This window comes from Crotalus tigris, unplaced genomic scaffold (genome assembly GCF_016545835.1).
Source record: "Crotalus tigris isolate CLP2741 ecotype Arizona unplaced genomic scaffold, ASM1654583v1 scf7180000018058.1502924, whole genome shotgun sequence".
Classification (NCBI taxonomy): domain Eukaryota; kingdom Metazoa; phylum Chordata; class Lepidosauria; order Squamata; family Viperidae; genus Crotalus; species Crotalus tigris.
In genome coordinates this window covers 1,213,551-1,228,595 of record NW_024096801.1, presented here as the reverse complement: position 1 = coordinate 1,228,595, position 15,045 = coordinate 1,213,551, and the positions used below count along the sequence as shown (strand labels likewise).

The window sequence follows — 15,045 nt, the reverse complement described above, 5'->3', positions numbered from 1 at the left end:
AGATATAAAAGGTCCATCCTGAATAAAAACACATAATGCTTTATGTACTAAGTTCTTCTCTGCACTTTGATCAAAACTCCACAGAGATCCAGGAAAACTCATAATTTGAACTCCTTTGTAGAACAAATGACTAATTAAAGTTTCTTTATGTCTAAGTTGTCATCCATTTCAACAATTTTCTTAGGAAAAAACTTTAACCATTACTTCAAAAGTTCACCAAGTCATTCTTACTGTAATTTCAAATTATACTATCCTTCACATAACTCAGCTAAGGATTATGTTATTAGAAATACCTTCTGTAGTGGCTTCTGTAATGGAATATTTGAATAGTTTAATATTCTAGATTATTATAAATTGAAATTTCTGCTTATTTGCAAATTTTATTATTTATTATTTTATTATTTACATAAGTCTACTAAGGATTATGCTATTAGAAATGCCTCAAAAATTGGAAACAACCTAGTGGCTTCTGTAATAATTTCATACTATTCTTGATTATTACAAATTGAAATTTCTGCTTAAGAATTTCTCTTTATCAACTGTTCCTTGATGTTCAGTTCAGGTTTTAGGATAATGATGTAACATTTAGGGAAAAAGATACAACTTAATAATCCAGCATCAGATGCCAAGATAGAGAAGATCTCCACAGCCACCATATATTCTCCATTAGTGCTCTGATATGAAGGAATGAAGGACAGCCAAACACTGCAGAAGACCAGCATGCTGAAAGTGATGAACTTGGCTTCATTGAAACTATCCGGCAATTTCCTGGCTAGGAAAGCCACAGTGAAGCTGACAATAGCCAAAAATCCCAAGTAGCCCAGGACATAATAAAACATACCAAGTGATCCTTCATTGCATTGCACTAGAATTGCTCCAGGGAGGGAATACATATCAAACTCTAGGAAAGGAGGATCTACACATAGCCATACAGCACAAATACTAGTCTGAATGAAGGAGCAACCAAACAGGATGAGAATGGTCAATCTTCTCCCAACCCATTTCCTCATCCTAGATCCTGGCTTGGTAGCCATAAAAGCTACAACTACAGTTATTGTTTTTGCTAATATACAAGAAACAGCTACTGTGAAGATGATACCAAAAGTAATTTGTCGTAAATAACAAATCTGTCTTTGTGGCTGGCCAATAAATAACAAGGAGCAGAGAAAACAAAACAATAAGGAGATGAGCAGACAGTAGGTGAGGTCCCTATTGTTGGCTTTGACAATGGGAGTGTTCTGGTTCTTGATGAAAACTCCTAGTATCAGAATTGTGAGCAGAACAAAAGAGAGAGTCAAAAATGCTAAAGTAATCCCCAAAGGATGCAGGAAAGAGAGAAAATGTAATCTCTTGGCAATACATTGATTTTTGTTCTCATTTGGAAATTGATTTTCTGGGCACTGAAAACAGTTGTCCATGTCTGAAAATATAAATATAAGCAGATTTATAAGGCAATGAACCGATTGGCCTTTTCTGCCAAGTTTTACATAGAAATTTTTGACAAAAAACAGAAATTAAGTGTGACTTGGCAGACTATTAAGTATAGCTGATTTTCTCTTAATTTTATTTGGGTCATTTTACTCTGAAGTCAAGAGCCAATTTCTGTGATCTGCTTCTTTACAAGTATATATATTTCTAAGAATGTTGTGTATTTATTTTATAGAACTGACCTAATGGCACATATATTATTGTGAATGATTATTCTTCACATCTAACACTTAATAAGCATTTTGTGTTCTAAACCTATTGTAGATTTTCATTAGTATCATTAATGATTTCTAATTATGGTTTGTAACAATTTATTGCTTTGACCCAAATTCTTAAAGAAAAGTAAGCATGTCCTAGGACAGTGGTGGCGAACCTATGGCACGGGTGCCAGAGGTGGCACTCGGAGCCCTCTCTGTGAGCATACATGCCATTGCCCAGCCTTGCCTCCTCCCAGGACCCCTCTCCTCTCCAGCAGCCCCTTGAAAGAGAGTCGCCCCTGAGCATGGCCCACACAGAACAGTACAGCCAAGGACATGGCAACCAGGCAGCATAGACAAGACTCTGCCCTTGCACCCCATCATGCAGTTGATGCTGCAGGGCACAGGCAGAGGGTGTGGCCATCATAGTGCTGCTGGGCTGCCTGGGTGATCTGCGGTGGGCCCTGGAGGTGATGAGTGGTTCTATGGGCAGACGGGGCAGGGGATGGGGGGCAGAGCGGGGGGCGGGGCAGGGAGATGGAGCAGGTGCGGGGCCAGTTTTTGGGTACTCGGTCTCTGAAAGGTTCGCCATCACTGTCCTAGGAGGAAGGGAAAGCTCTTTTTTTGTCTTGGGATATCTTATCTGTCCATCTGTCTGTCTGTCTGCCTGCCTGCCTGCCTGCCTGCCTGCCTTCCTGCCTACCTACCTACCTACCTACCTACCTACCTACCTACCTACCTACCTATCTATCTATCTATCTATCTATCTATCTATCTATCTATCTCACTGTCTCCCTCCCTCCCCCAAGTATCTACCTATCAAATCTCCATGTGACAGTGATGCCTTATTCTGGGGATATATCAAAATGCTCTATAAATATTTTGTTTTTTTGCAGATTCTGGAGAATGAAGACGTGCTTTCTATATTGTTAGTGTGAGTTTTTTAACATTTCAGGGTTTTTTTATTGACCTTAGTACCAGTAAAGAAATTGTTTTGTTTTCTTTTTCCTACCTATGTCTATTCAATTTTTAATCCATAATATTGATTATTATGTTTCCTACCTTTCTGGTCTGAAATTTTCCCTTCTAAACAGGGAACACAATCGTAGCAGCAAAATGCTTCTCCTTCTTTCTTTTTTCGTCTGTAACCTGGATGGCATTTCTCATTACACAGAGCAATGGGCAGGATCTATCAACAGGGCAAAGAAATAAATACAGTAAGCTTGTCCTTTAAAATATAGTAGTCTACATACTATAGAATATTTTTTTAATCTGGGAAGCATTTTTTTGTAACTGAGTAGGAAAATTAAGATCTAGGTGAGTTTGGAAATTCAACATTGGGTCAAAAACTACAATTCCTAAACATATTAATCACAGCTAATGGTCCCAGGATTTCTCTGCTTTTCAAGATTTATATTATATTTAATGTATACTATTACATGTCCCTTTAGCCAATAATCTTAATTATTCTGTATAAATGATATAGTCCTCAGTCCCCACACTAAATATTATAAGTTCATTATTATGGTTTCTCACACAGTCAGCCAGATGTACAGATTGGATTTAACATTTTCATTCACCTATCAAGTCTTTCTGAATGATCTGGGATAGGCAGATATTGATGTTTAATGTGTTAAAGGTATCATCACAAAATATAAGCTGGTCCAAGTAAAGTTGCCTTTTGCAATTGACTGAGGTTGATTTTGTCAATGCTGGTAGTGCTCCAGTTGATTTGAGATTGTACACAAAACATCTGTTACAATTGGTACTACCTTTGCTTTCTTTTGGCAGAGTTGTTTTATTCCTATTTGCTGGTCTTTGTATTTTGTTATCTTCTCCAGTTCTTTCTCTTTTATTCTGCTGTTTCCAGATACTGCCATATCTACTTTCCAGACTTTTTTTTGTCTTGTTTATCAACAATTGTTGAGTGTGGGGTGTTTTGTGGCAGGTGCCTGTCTGCTGGAATTCTAAAGTTCCAAACAATGTAGTTTCTTCATTTTTCTATGACTTTCTTTATGTTATAGCCCCACTAGTTCTCGCTTGTAGGCCAATGGTACTTCTTCCAATACACCATTACTGCTGCTTTATATTGCTTGTAATCAGTCTGTGCAAGCTTGCAGCAACTAACTAGGTGATCCACTGTTTCTTCATCTTCTTTCTAGAAATGGCATTTGCTGTCTGTGGCTGTCTTTTCAATTCTGGCTTTGTATGCATTTGTTATTAAGGCTTGGTCTTGTGCAGCCTTTGGTGGTGCAGTGGTTAGAATGCAGTACTGCAGGCTACTTCTGCTGGCTGCCAGCAGTTTGGCAGTTCGAGACTCACCAGCTCAAGGTTGACTCAGCCTTCCACCCTTCCAAGGTCGGTAAAATGAGGACCCAGATTATTGAGGGCAATACGCTGACTCTGTAAACCACTTAGAGAGGGCTGTAAAGCACTGTGAAGTAGTATATAAGACTAAGGGCTATTGCTTTGATTAGTGTTTTTTATTCTTCAATTTTCCTTCAATTGCCAATCTTGTTATTATTCGCTTTGCCTGTTAGATTAGAATGTTATCACTTTATAAAGGTCCTTTGGATATCAACAAGTTGAACACCAAATGAATCAGATTTAATATTGTATGAATAGAAAGTGATAAAAGAGTACATTTTATAAATTCTAAAACAATATTATGTTGTTGAGATCGTAAATAACCCAAATCAAAAGAATGGTGAATATTTTGTAGATGACTGGACTGAGCCTGAGGGAAGGATCAAACGCAGCATCAGTCATGAGTCCCTTCACTCCCACAAGAGATCTAAATCCAGCCCACCATGAATTACTTCTACTCTTACCTCCCACTAATTTCCCTTGGCCGCTAGTACTTCAGATTCTTGTAGAAAGCTTAAGTTACAATAAATCTTTATACCCATTTGAACTATCTGGATCTCCTGATTTTCATGGTGCATAACATATTTTTTTTCTTATTGCCTCCTCCTTGCCTGTTTATAGTTCATTTAGAATTAAAAACTAGTTTTTTTTTCTAAATAATAATAATAGTATGTTAGTATAAGAAAATAAGAACGATTTACTTCTTAGAAGTAAATCATTTATGAATTAGAAAGACAAGACACTTTCCATTTTAGCATTGCACATTTGAAATAATGTTTGTACTTCACCTGATTAAATGAACTGTGCCATGTGATGGCCTCCTCATGAATAGTTAATTGATGATCACTTAAAGCTTGTGGATCCAGCCATCCCACTTTCACACGAAGAAGAGATTTGTTTGGGAAAGTGACCCAGTTGATTACATCAAGTCCAGCTACTAATTCACCATTTTCATCAAAAGATACAGTATCTTCAGCACTATGGTTAAATGACATGGTCTTCAGAAAATGGTGAAGCTAAAATGAAAAACAACTTTAAAACATTAAAGCTTCTATTTTGGATTATGTTATTAATATAGTCTACAAAAAAAAGCAATACATGTCCTGCATCCTTCATTTTAATAAGTAGTTTCTTTCACTATTGTTAAATTATTATTTTAATATGTGAAATAAAATGATTAAAATTAATAATATAAAAGGCTATATTATATGAATCAATACACATCAGTCTAATCTGATTCAGTTCATGTGGCAGGTACATAGAAGGATTTGGGAATTTGATGAAAAGCCTCAGAGTATAATAATACCCTCATTTTCATATCCCCAATAATTGGTCATTGGCATCCACAAAAATAGGCCAAGGAGTACAAATCAAACATGATACAAGTTATTTTCCTGTTTTATCATTTTAGCATTAGTATGGTTACTTACGTATTTCTTTATAATTGCTAGTGAGAAATCCAACAGTCCATACTTTTGAGAGTTTGAGTTAAAATGCAATTATTATCTCTAATATATTTTCACTTAATATTATGTTAAAATAGTTTTCAAGTGTTTTTGGACCTTGGTCTTTGAAAAATATAGGGGAAAGAATACAATCCCACTTTATTCCAGAATAGTGCATGAAGAACATATTTAAATTAAATTTCAATCTCAAATGAGAATTCAGGTTTATCATTTTGAAATGGTTGATATTTATCAACTTTCTAAATAAACTTGAAACACATTATATGTGTCGATATGAAGCCTGGTTATGCTTGAAATGAAATCTACCAAATATCTTCAATTCTGATCTTTTACATTATTAAAAAAGTGGCAGTCAGGTAATTTTGTATAGAAGTATAGGAAAACTGAATATGGGAACATCCCTGGGACCAGTTCTCTGGTTTCCATGTGTTATTAAACTAAGCGTACAACTATGGTTTCAGCAACTGAAATCAGATATAGATATGTGTAGAAATGAAATTCATTTACTCTCATTTACTGTTGCATTTTTTCCCAATCCTTTTTGTTTTCCCTGGAATATATGATACACTGTAACCCCTGTGTAAAGGTAAGGCCAAAGTTCTCTTCCAAATCAATATAAATTAGAATTACAGCTTTTTTCATGTAAATTGACATTGATTTTGCATATTTTTCTCATAACTTTCCTTTACTTGTTTTCCTAAATGTAGGAGCAGGAAGGATTCAAAATTTGCTCATAGCAGAACTGTCCCATGACAACAGTGACAAAATGTTTGAAACATGTTTTTGTACAATGTTCTTTCAGAAGCTCAAAAAAGAGATATACTACTGTATGTCCCATGTTGACTTCTGTCATCAATCCATATAAATAGAAAACAAAGGAAAGGAATACTTTATCCTTCATCAGGAGACAAAGATTTAATAACCCTTGCACTCTGGTGGCTAATGTGCTGTCCAAAGTCTCTGAGAGCATACAAAGCATATACGTTAGCCAGATGTTTAGACGAGTTTTGGCATTTTGTCTTTCTATTGAGTCTTTCCCAAGAACCTGGGAAAGGCAGATGTTATTTTTCATAGTGTCAAAGGTACTGTCACAGGATGTAAGCTGCCTTTTAAAATTGAATGAGGGTCATTTTATCAATGTTGATAGTGTTCAAGAAGTGATTCAAAAGTTTTGAGATTGCACCACTATGCCTATTACTATTGATACTATATTTTCTTTCTTTTGCCAGTCATAATACTTTTATTTACAGTGTTTGTATTTTGTAGGTTTCTCCAATTCTTTCTCTTCTGTTTTGCTGTTTCTAGATATTGCAGAACGTACTATTCAGATTTTTGTCTTTCTTATCAATAATTGTTAAGTATGAGGTGATATGAGGCTGGTGCTTATCTGTTTAAATTCTTGATTTCCTATTACTATTATTATCGATCATCGCACAGTCAACCAGATGTTCAGACTGGATTTGGCATTTTGTCTACCTATCGAGTCCTTACCCAGGACCTGGGATAGGCAGATGTGGATGTTTGATGGTATTACAGATATCATCGCAGGATGGAAGCAGTTCCTAGTAAGGCCGCCTTTTGCAATTGACTAATAGCGAATTTGTCAATGCCAATGGTGTTCAAGTGGTGCCCCAGTTGTTTTGGGATTGCACCCAAGGAGCCTATCACTATTGGTACTACCCTTGCTTGCTTTTGCCACAGTCTTTCTATTTCTATTTGTAGTCTTTGTATTTTGTTATCTTCTCCAGTTCTTTCTCGTCTATTCTGCTGTCTCCAGGCACTGCCACATCCACTATCCAGACTTTTTTGTCTTTCTTATCGACAATTGTTAAGTCTGGGGTGTTATGTTGCAGGTGCTTGTCTGTTTGAATTCTGAAGTCCCAGAGCAGTTTAATTTTATCATTTTCTATGACTTTCTCTATTTTATGATCCACCAGTTTTTGCTTACAGGCAAATGATATTTTTTGCAGATCTTCCAATGCACCATTGTTGCTACTTTGTCATGCCGCTGCTTGTAATCAGTGTGTGCGATCTTCTTGCAACAGCTTACCAAGTGGTCCACTGTTTCTTCAGCTTCTTTGCATAGGCGGCACTTACTGTCTGTTGCTGTCTTCTCAATTTTGACTTTGTATGCATTTGTCCTTAGGCTTGGTCTTGTGCAGCCAGAATTAGTCCCTCGGTCTCTTTCTTCAATTTTCCTGCTCTTAGCCATTGCCAGGTTTTATTATTATCTGCTTTCCCAGCTATTTTTTTAATGTATTGGCATGTAGTGCTTTGTCTTCCCATGCCTCTATTCTGTTCTTCATTTGGTCTTTCTTGTAGGCCACTTTGGTCTCTCCAGTAGTTAGTAAACCTTCCTGATATATTAATTTCAGTGCATCTTCATCATTGTTCTTCAGATATTCTTCCAAAGCCATTTTTTCTTCTTCAACCATCTGATGTACTTGTAGCATTCCACGCCCACCTATTTGCCTTGGTAGATAAAGTCTATCAATGTCACTGCATGGATGAAGGGCATGATTCCTTGTCATTATTTTTCTGGTCTGCCTATCCATTGCTTTTAGTTCTGCTTGAGTCCAGTCCACTATTCCATCTGTGTACCTAATGACTGGGATTGCCCAGGTGTTGATTGCCTTTATGGTATTTCCTCCATTGAGTTTGGATTTTAAGATCTTCTTCACTCTCTTGATGTATTCACCTCTAATCTTTTTCTTGACTTCAGTGTGCTTGATGTTGTCAGCTTGAAGGATACCCAAGTATTTGTAGTACTCTTCCTCATCCAAACTCTTAATGTTATTTTCGTGGGGCATCTTGATTCCTTCAGTTTTCATTATTTTTCCTTGTTTGATAGTAAGTGTGGCACATTTGTCCAAGCCAAACTCCATTACAATATCTTGGCTATATATATTATTATTATTATTATTATTATTATTATTATTATTATTATTATTATTATTATTTATGTGTTTTATAGTACCACCATTTTTTGCTTGCAGGCAAATTGCATTACATACAAATATTCCAGTGTACCATTGTTTCTACTTTGTTATATGTTGTTTTTAATCAGCTTATGTGATGTTCATTATTATGGCTATTTACAAAGTCAGTCAGGTGTTTAGAGAGAGTTTGGCTTTTTATCCAGCTACTGTATTGTGTTTTTCCCAAGGACTAGATATAGGCAGATAGTATTAAATATCTTGCCACAGCATATAGGTTGTTCCAAGTAAAGCTGCCTTCTTCATTGACTTATGGTTATTATTATTAATATCATTATTATTGTTGTTATTGTTGTTGCTGTTGCTATTATTATTTAATTATTATTAAAAATTGCACATATGCTGTATACTAAGTTCTATGAGGGACAGACAGGCAGGCAGACAAACAGACAGACGGACAGACGGACAGACGGACAGATAGATAGATTACAAGAAGAGAAAAAGAAATATTGGATTAGTCCAATAAACTAGAATATAGTTTCATTGCTTCTATGTGACCTGTGATGCCTGGGAAAGAAAGCTATTTCATCACAGACAAGATATAAAGTTTTAAAACAGCATCTTGAAAAGAAATATAGACTTTTTGATAAACAATACCTATTGTTTTCAGAAGCAATAGATATTAGATAAACAATTACATTTTGAAAAAAAATTACCTGCCAATGTAACAGATCTGTGGGATCTAACCTATGAGTGGAAGATAAGAACATCTTATGCAAAGCATGTGCTATGGCATGGACTGCATTGTAGATGCTGTAGCTTTGACTGGTCATAGTTATTTCAAAGAGAGTTCCAGGAAGATTTTCCAAGTTCTCCTTTCCAGTGCAAGAATTATTGTTCTCTTTGCCTTCATTAGAATTAGGAAATAGGCAGTTGAATGCTTGTTCCCAGAAGATCCTGATAAACCCATCTCCTTTTGACCAAGTAGGTTGTAGAGAACGCAAAAATTCTGTAAATCCCAGCACTTCTTTTGAGTGACTTGCTAAAGATAAGGCACCATGAAAAAAATGTATATTAAAATCTCGGTGAAGTGTCTCTGATGAGAAATCCCACTGGGCTGTCATAAGCCACACCTTGCCTATGGTTACTTGTATTGACCTTTGTGTGCTCTCATAAATATATACTAGCCATTTCAAGCATGAGATAGCTTGGGGATCTGCATTTACAATATAGACCTTAACATTAGGTTTGGATAATGATGCAGCCATTTTAAAAACAGGTTCAAATGACTCAAAATTCTCTAAAACACCAGAAAGGGTTAGTGTTCTTTCAATGATTGCCGCACAGATTGCATTCTGGGAAAGCATGGGTAACATTGTCTGCACAAATTTTTCTCCTTTATCATCATCTGGTGAAACAATTCCAATCCATTTCCATTGGAAAAAAAGGAGCAGCTGAATAAGTCCCACATATTGATTTGTTTCACTAGGGATCATCCGGTAGAAAAAAGGGAGCTGTATTTTAACGTTCATCACTGGAGCAAACACACAGCAAGCAATCTAAGCAAAAGCCAAAGAAACAAAAAGATATTAAAAGAAAGAAAGATAGGTAGAATTATAATAAATGGCCATAAATTATCACAATTATTTCCTGTTGGGTAAACATATATCTGAAGAAAATTGTCCTTTTTTAAACTAAAGGATTGATTTTAACATTCTGAAACATAATTTTTCCCTATAAAGGGCATAAGTTTAGTTCTCAATAACTGTCCTGATAAAAGATTTTGAGGCAAGAACTAATACTTTTTGGGAAACCACCAACCCCTCCTTTTTCCAGAAAAGAGTACAAAAGAAAAGAATGGGAATCTTTTCCAAAATCCATATGAGGATGCAATTTTATTAAACAGCTCGAGATTACATAATGTAAGCATTTCAAGGTTTAAGAATTCTTCAAAGCTAAATTGTTGTTAAAAACTTTAGAACTTAAATGGGTGAGATATAAATTTGGCTGATCATATCCGCATCTAATACTTTTTGGTGAAATGTGAAGCTAGAGAGGAGATCTGAAAATGGTTTCCATAACTCTCCTTAAATTACATTATTTAAACTCTCAATGTGATTATTCCTTAAAGATTTACCAAAAAAGACTGGTAGTCCCCCTCTCCCTTTTTCCCAAAGGGATGGCTAGTTCCAAACATTATTTTTACCTCATATATTTATTGACCATAACCACCATTATTCAGTTCACACAGAAATTTTCAGTTTATATTAGCTGAACAAGCAGCATTGCACTGTAAACTTCATGGCTGACCTGCATATACCTGTGGGAACTTATAGATGCTTAAAACAGTAGCCATATGAAGAGAGACTTTTGCATCAAGTCCTCCAATGACAGCTATCAAATTAGTTTGCTTCTTGCAGTTGTAATTTGGAATAGTCTTCCTCTGGGCAGACAGAAGTTTCAGGGTGTTCTGATAAGACATCTTTGCATTATGGTAGCTATCATATATGTGGAACCCTATGCTGATATTTGGTAATATTTTGGGATTCTCATTGATCTGCTTCACAGCAAACATTAACGAAAGTACATGCTGGTAATTCTTTAATATTGCCCTAAGAGAAAAATTATACAACATATGAAATAACTACCACATTATGTTGAATGCATATTACTGCATCTAAAAACAAAGTTAAACATTTGAAAAGTCACAAATAAATAGGCTTATATAGATATGAATTTTCATAGACATACTTTAAGTACTGTTTGACAAATAACATAACTTTTATGTTTTTGTGACTCAGTTTTAAGTTATATATACTTCTCTCCTCTCTTCTCCTCTCCTCTCCTCTCCTCTCCTCTCCTCTCCTCTCCTCTCCTCTCCTTTCCTCTCCTCTCCTCTCTTCTCTTCTCTTCTCTTCTCTTTTTTTTATCCCTCATCGCTCTCTCCTCTCTTTTTCACTGTCTGCTCCCAGCTATGGCACACTGGAAACTAATTCAAAAGTAGGATGTATCCAATGTTCACTTTTTTTCTGAGATTGTAGGTTGGTCTCCAACCCAAAGGGAAAAGAAGATGTACCTTATGAATTTTGTTCCCCCCTTCCCAAAACAAGAAGGTGAAATAATTAATTGATTCATCCTTATTAAAATGAATGTTTAAAATGAATTAGTGAGGTGTATTGTATTATTGTGCACTGTAACTCATATCTGTAGAAAGCATGTAATCTATGTAATGCCAATAGAACATGTAAAAACGTAGATATTTATACAGATATTTATACAGTCACAGGTACCTTTAAACAGATCAACATATTTGCTTGACCCTAATAAATTATAAAAAATCAATATAAATTGAAATATGTATAAATTTGAACAATAATATATAACATTATGATCCTTTTTAAAAAGGAAAATGATTTAAAAGTGCTCAAAAATGAACATAGAAATGTTATTTTTCTTTGGGAGGAAGAAGATGAAATCTGAAAGAAATAGTAATAAACATAAATACTACATTGGAGGAAATGGTAGGATAAGAATTATCAAGGGATAGAAAAAGCAAAACTTTGACACGATATAGAAATAGAATGTAGAAACAATGAATTAAAATTTATTTCTCTAAGTCTAATAATAACAAGCATTTCAAAAACACTTTTTTCTAGCTTTTTTTTTTAACTAGATCACATTCAGAATACTTCCTATTTCCAATCACTGCTACCTCCAGATGAAATTTCCTTACATGAGTTCTTCTACCACCTTTGTTTTGGGATTTTCCTCAAAGTTGCTTATTTCCAACAGGCAATCAAATTGTGCAGCAATCCCTCCGATTATTATATCCCCTGGTTTGGAATACTCATATGGGAACTGGAAGGGATCACTCATAGAGCAGATGTTATCCTGTGCCTTGAAATTAGCTAGAACCAGATGGAGCAGTTGCCAAAGGAAAAGCTGCAGCAAAAATACTCTTTCCATGGCATGCATTGCTTTGAGACACTGTCCAGTGCAGAATATTCTTCAACTCTACATATTTTGCCAGTGTTCACTCTATATTATACTGTAAATTTTAAAAAGATAATAAAATCATATTTCAATCAGCCCACAATTTTAATAAAATTGGATTTTTCTTTGAATATATGCAATTACCCTAAAATACATGTTAGATACATTCCACCAAAATGCATATTTTCTCTTGGTTCTTTTAAAATTTGCAATACATTTTGAGTGCAGAACTTCAGCATATAAATCAGAATGTATGATAGAAATAAGCAGCTTATTCTCAATATATTAGTCTGAGAAAAACAATGTAATAATAGTAATGGTAATGGTAATAGTAATAATAGTAGTAGTAATAATAATGATAATAATAATAGTAATAACAATAATAATAAAGTTGGAAGGGACCTTGGAAGTCATCTAATCCAACCCCCTGCTCATGCAGGAAACCCTATACCATTTTGGACAAATGGCTGTCCAGTCTCTTCTTAAAGACTTCCAGTGTTGGAGCATTCACCACTTCTGGAGGCAGGCTTCTGGAGGCAGGTTGTTCCACTATTTAATTGTTCTAACTGTCAGGAAGTTTCTCCTTAGTTCTAGGTTGCTTCTCTCCTTGATTAGTTTCCATCATTGCTTCTTGTCCTGCCTTCAGGTGCTTTGGAAAATAGCTTGACTCCCTCTTCTTTGTGGCAGCCCCTGAGATATTGGAACACTGCTATCATATCCCCCTTCGTCCTTCTCTTCATTAAACTAGACATACCCAGTTCCAGCAGCTGTTCCTTATATGCTTTAGCCTCCAGTCCCCTAATTAGGTTAGTTCATTACAAAATTTTTGATCCAAACAAATTCTGAAGATCCTTATCATCAGATGTAACAGTCCTGGATTCTTCTGATAAAATGAAGCATCAGACTGATTGGACCCTGCTTATCTTTTGGAGCTTATTTTTTACTTTCAAATGCATCTCAATATTTTATAAAAACTTTCATATGAAGGAGCTCACTGGCTGGAGAAAATGCATCTAGGTTTGGTAGAGGAAGGATAAACTGTAATAATCTAACATAATTACAATGTTCAAAGACTTGTCCATAGGGAATGGTATAATGTTTACATTTTACTATGGGCACCATAGTAGGGAAACAAAACAAAACAAAACTATATACATTTTACTATGGGCACCATAGTTGGGAAACAAAACAAAACTATATATATATATATATATATATATATATATATATATATATATATATATATATATATATATATATATAGTCTCTAATTATGCTAAAAATACGAATCCTGGGTAAATCCATGCTATAAAATAATCCGAACACCAGGATAATACTAAAAACAAAACTTGTTTAATTAAAAGCTAAATCTTTCATCAGTCAACACTACCGACATCATCAGAGCATGATGCAAGATTGCTGGGAGTCCTTCTTATGCTGCCGGGTGGCTTTGCGCTCGGCTCCTTGACCTAGTTACCAGTCCATCCGTTCTCTCAATCTGGTTTCTTAAAGGGCCCACGTCCTTTATTGTGTTGATGCCCTCCGAAGTTGTTGTTTCCTTCCTCCTGGATCCAACCACTCTCCATTTCTGTTTGCCCACTCTCACATCTGTCATCCTCTCTAGCCCCATTCCGTGGTCTGTTAGATCCTCCCTGGACTGGCTATGTTTGCATGCGTTTGAGGGAGGGTGTGTGTCAAGCGGGTCTGAACATCTATCAGCGTAATCCCTGGTGGCTGCATTCCTGCACACATTCCTCCACCCAGGGATGCTGTTTTCCTCCTCAGGTGTCCGTGAGTATGCTGTACTGCTTCTAGTTGTCACCCTCCTCTTGAGGCTCCTCATTACTTGCTTGCACATTGGGTTCATCAGTTCTTTTGCTTTTTTGCACACGTGCAGGGCCTCACCACATCACTTTCCATCATAGGTCTCTGTTTTCCTTTCCTATTCACATCAGTAGGATAACCCATCTCTCCCCTCATGTTGGCGGGCATCGTGAAGCAGGTGTCCCATGGGCTATCATCCAACCCCCTTTGTTGTTCACCCCTATTGTTGTTTCCCCTTTTTATGGGGTGAGTTGAAATATGCTTATCTGTGATAGCTGGGGGGGAGATATTTCTTGTTCTTTCTCTGTTCTTATAGATTGTTTATCCTGTGGATGGGTTATCTCCTCTATTCTTTCTTCCCTCTGATTTTGTGAGGGATGTGCCAATTGTCTTTGTTGTGGATTCAGGTGTTGTTGTTCCCATATCTTAAATGTTTGGTATGCCAGGCAAAGCTTTATATGGCGATTGATGGAGTCGCCATCAGAAAACCAGGCTTCTTTAAGTAGACAGCCCCCCTTAGTAGTGTCCCTAGATATGGGCTGTGCACCATTAAGGTCAAATTCATGCCCATGATCGTTCATGTGGGCCCAAATCTGTGAATGCTGTTCCTTTCTTCTGACCGCTAGTGCATGCTCATGCACCCTAGTTTTTAATCTTTTTGTGGTCTCCCCAACAAAGTTACAGGAACAGTCCTTACACTCGATCTTATAAATTATTGCAGATTTTTCTTCATTGGGGAATGGATCTTTTGGGTGCATGATCTTAGATCGTAGA

General features: G+C 36.0%; 1 protein-coding gene across 1 annotated transcript; it reads right to left on the bottom strand.

Moving 5' to 3' along the window:
• Positions 1-518: 518 nt before the first annotated feature.
• Positions 519-14,439, bottom strand: LOC120309741 (vomeronasal type-2 receptor 26-like). The gene is made up of 7 exons (XM_039347264.1): positions 14,353-14,439; positions 12,188-12,312; positions 10,775-11,066; positions 9,171-10,013; positions 4,841-5,068; positions 2,748-2,874; positions 519-1,420 (listed from the first exon to the last, which is right to left on the bottom strand). The coding sequence occupies exons 1-7, from the start codon at positions 14,437-14,439 to the stop codon at positions 519-521; spliced, it is 2,604 nt and encodes an 867-aa protein (XP_039203198.1).
• Between the last annotated feature and the right edge of the window lie 606 nt (positions 14,440-15,045).

Excerpts from the sequence above, each read along its gene's own strand:
- LOC120309741 (XM_039347264.1), bottom strand. The coding sequence starts at position 14,439 with ATGCCCGCCAACATGAGGGGAGAGATGGGTTATCCTACTGATGTGAAT. Across the intron at positions 10,014-10,774 it reads GCATCTATAAGTTCCCACAG|ATTGCTTGCTGTGTGTTTGC; the intron begins GTATATGCAGGT and ends GCTTTTGCTTAG. Across the intron at positions 2,875-4,840 it reads GGCACAGTTCATTTAATCAG|ATCCTGCCCATTGCTCTGTG; the intron begins GTGAAGTACAAA and ends CCCTGTTGATAG.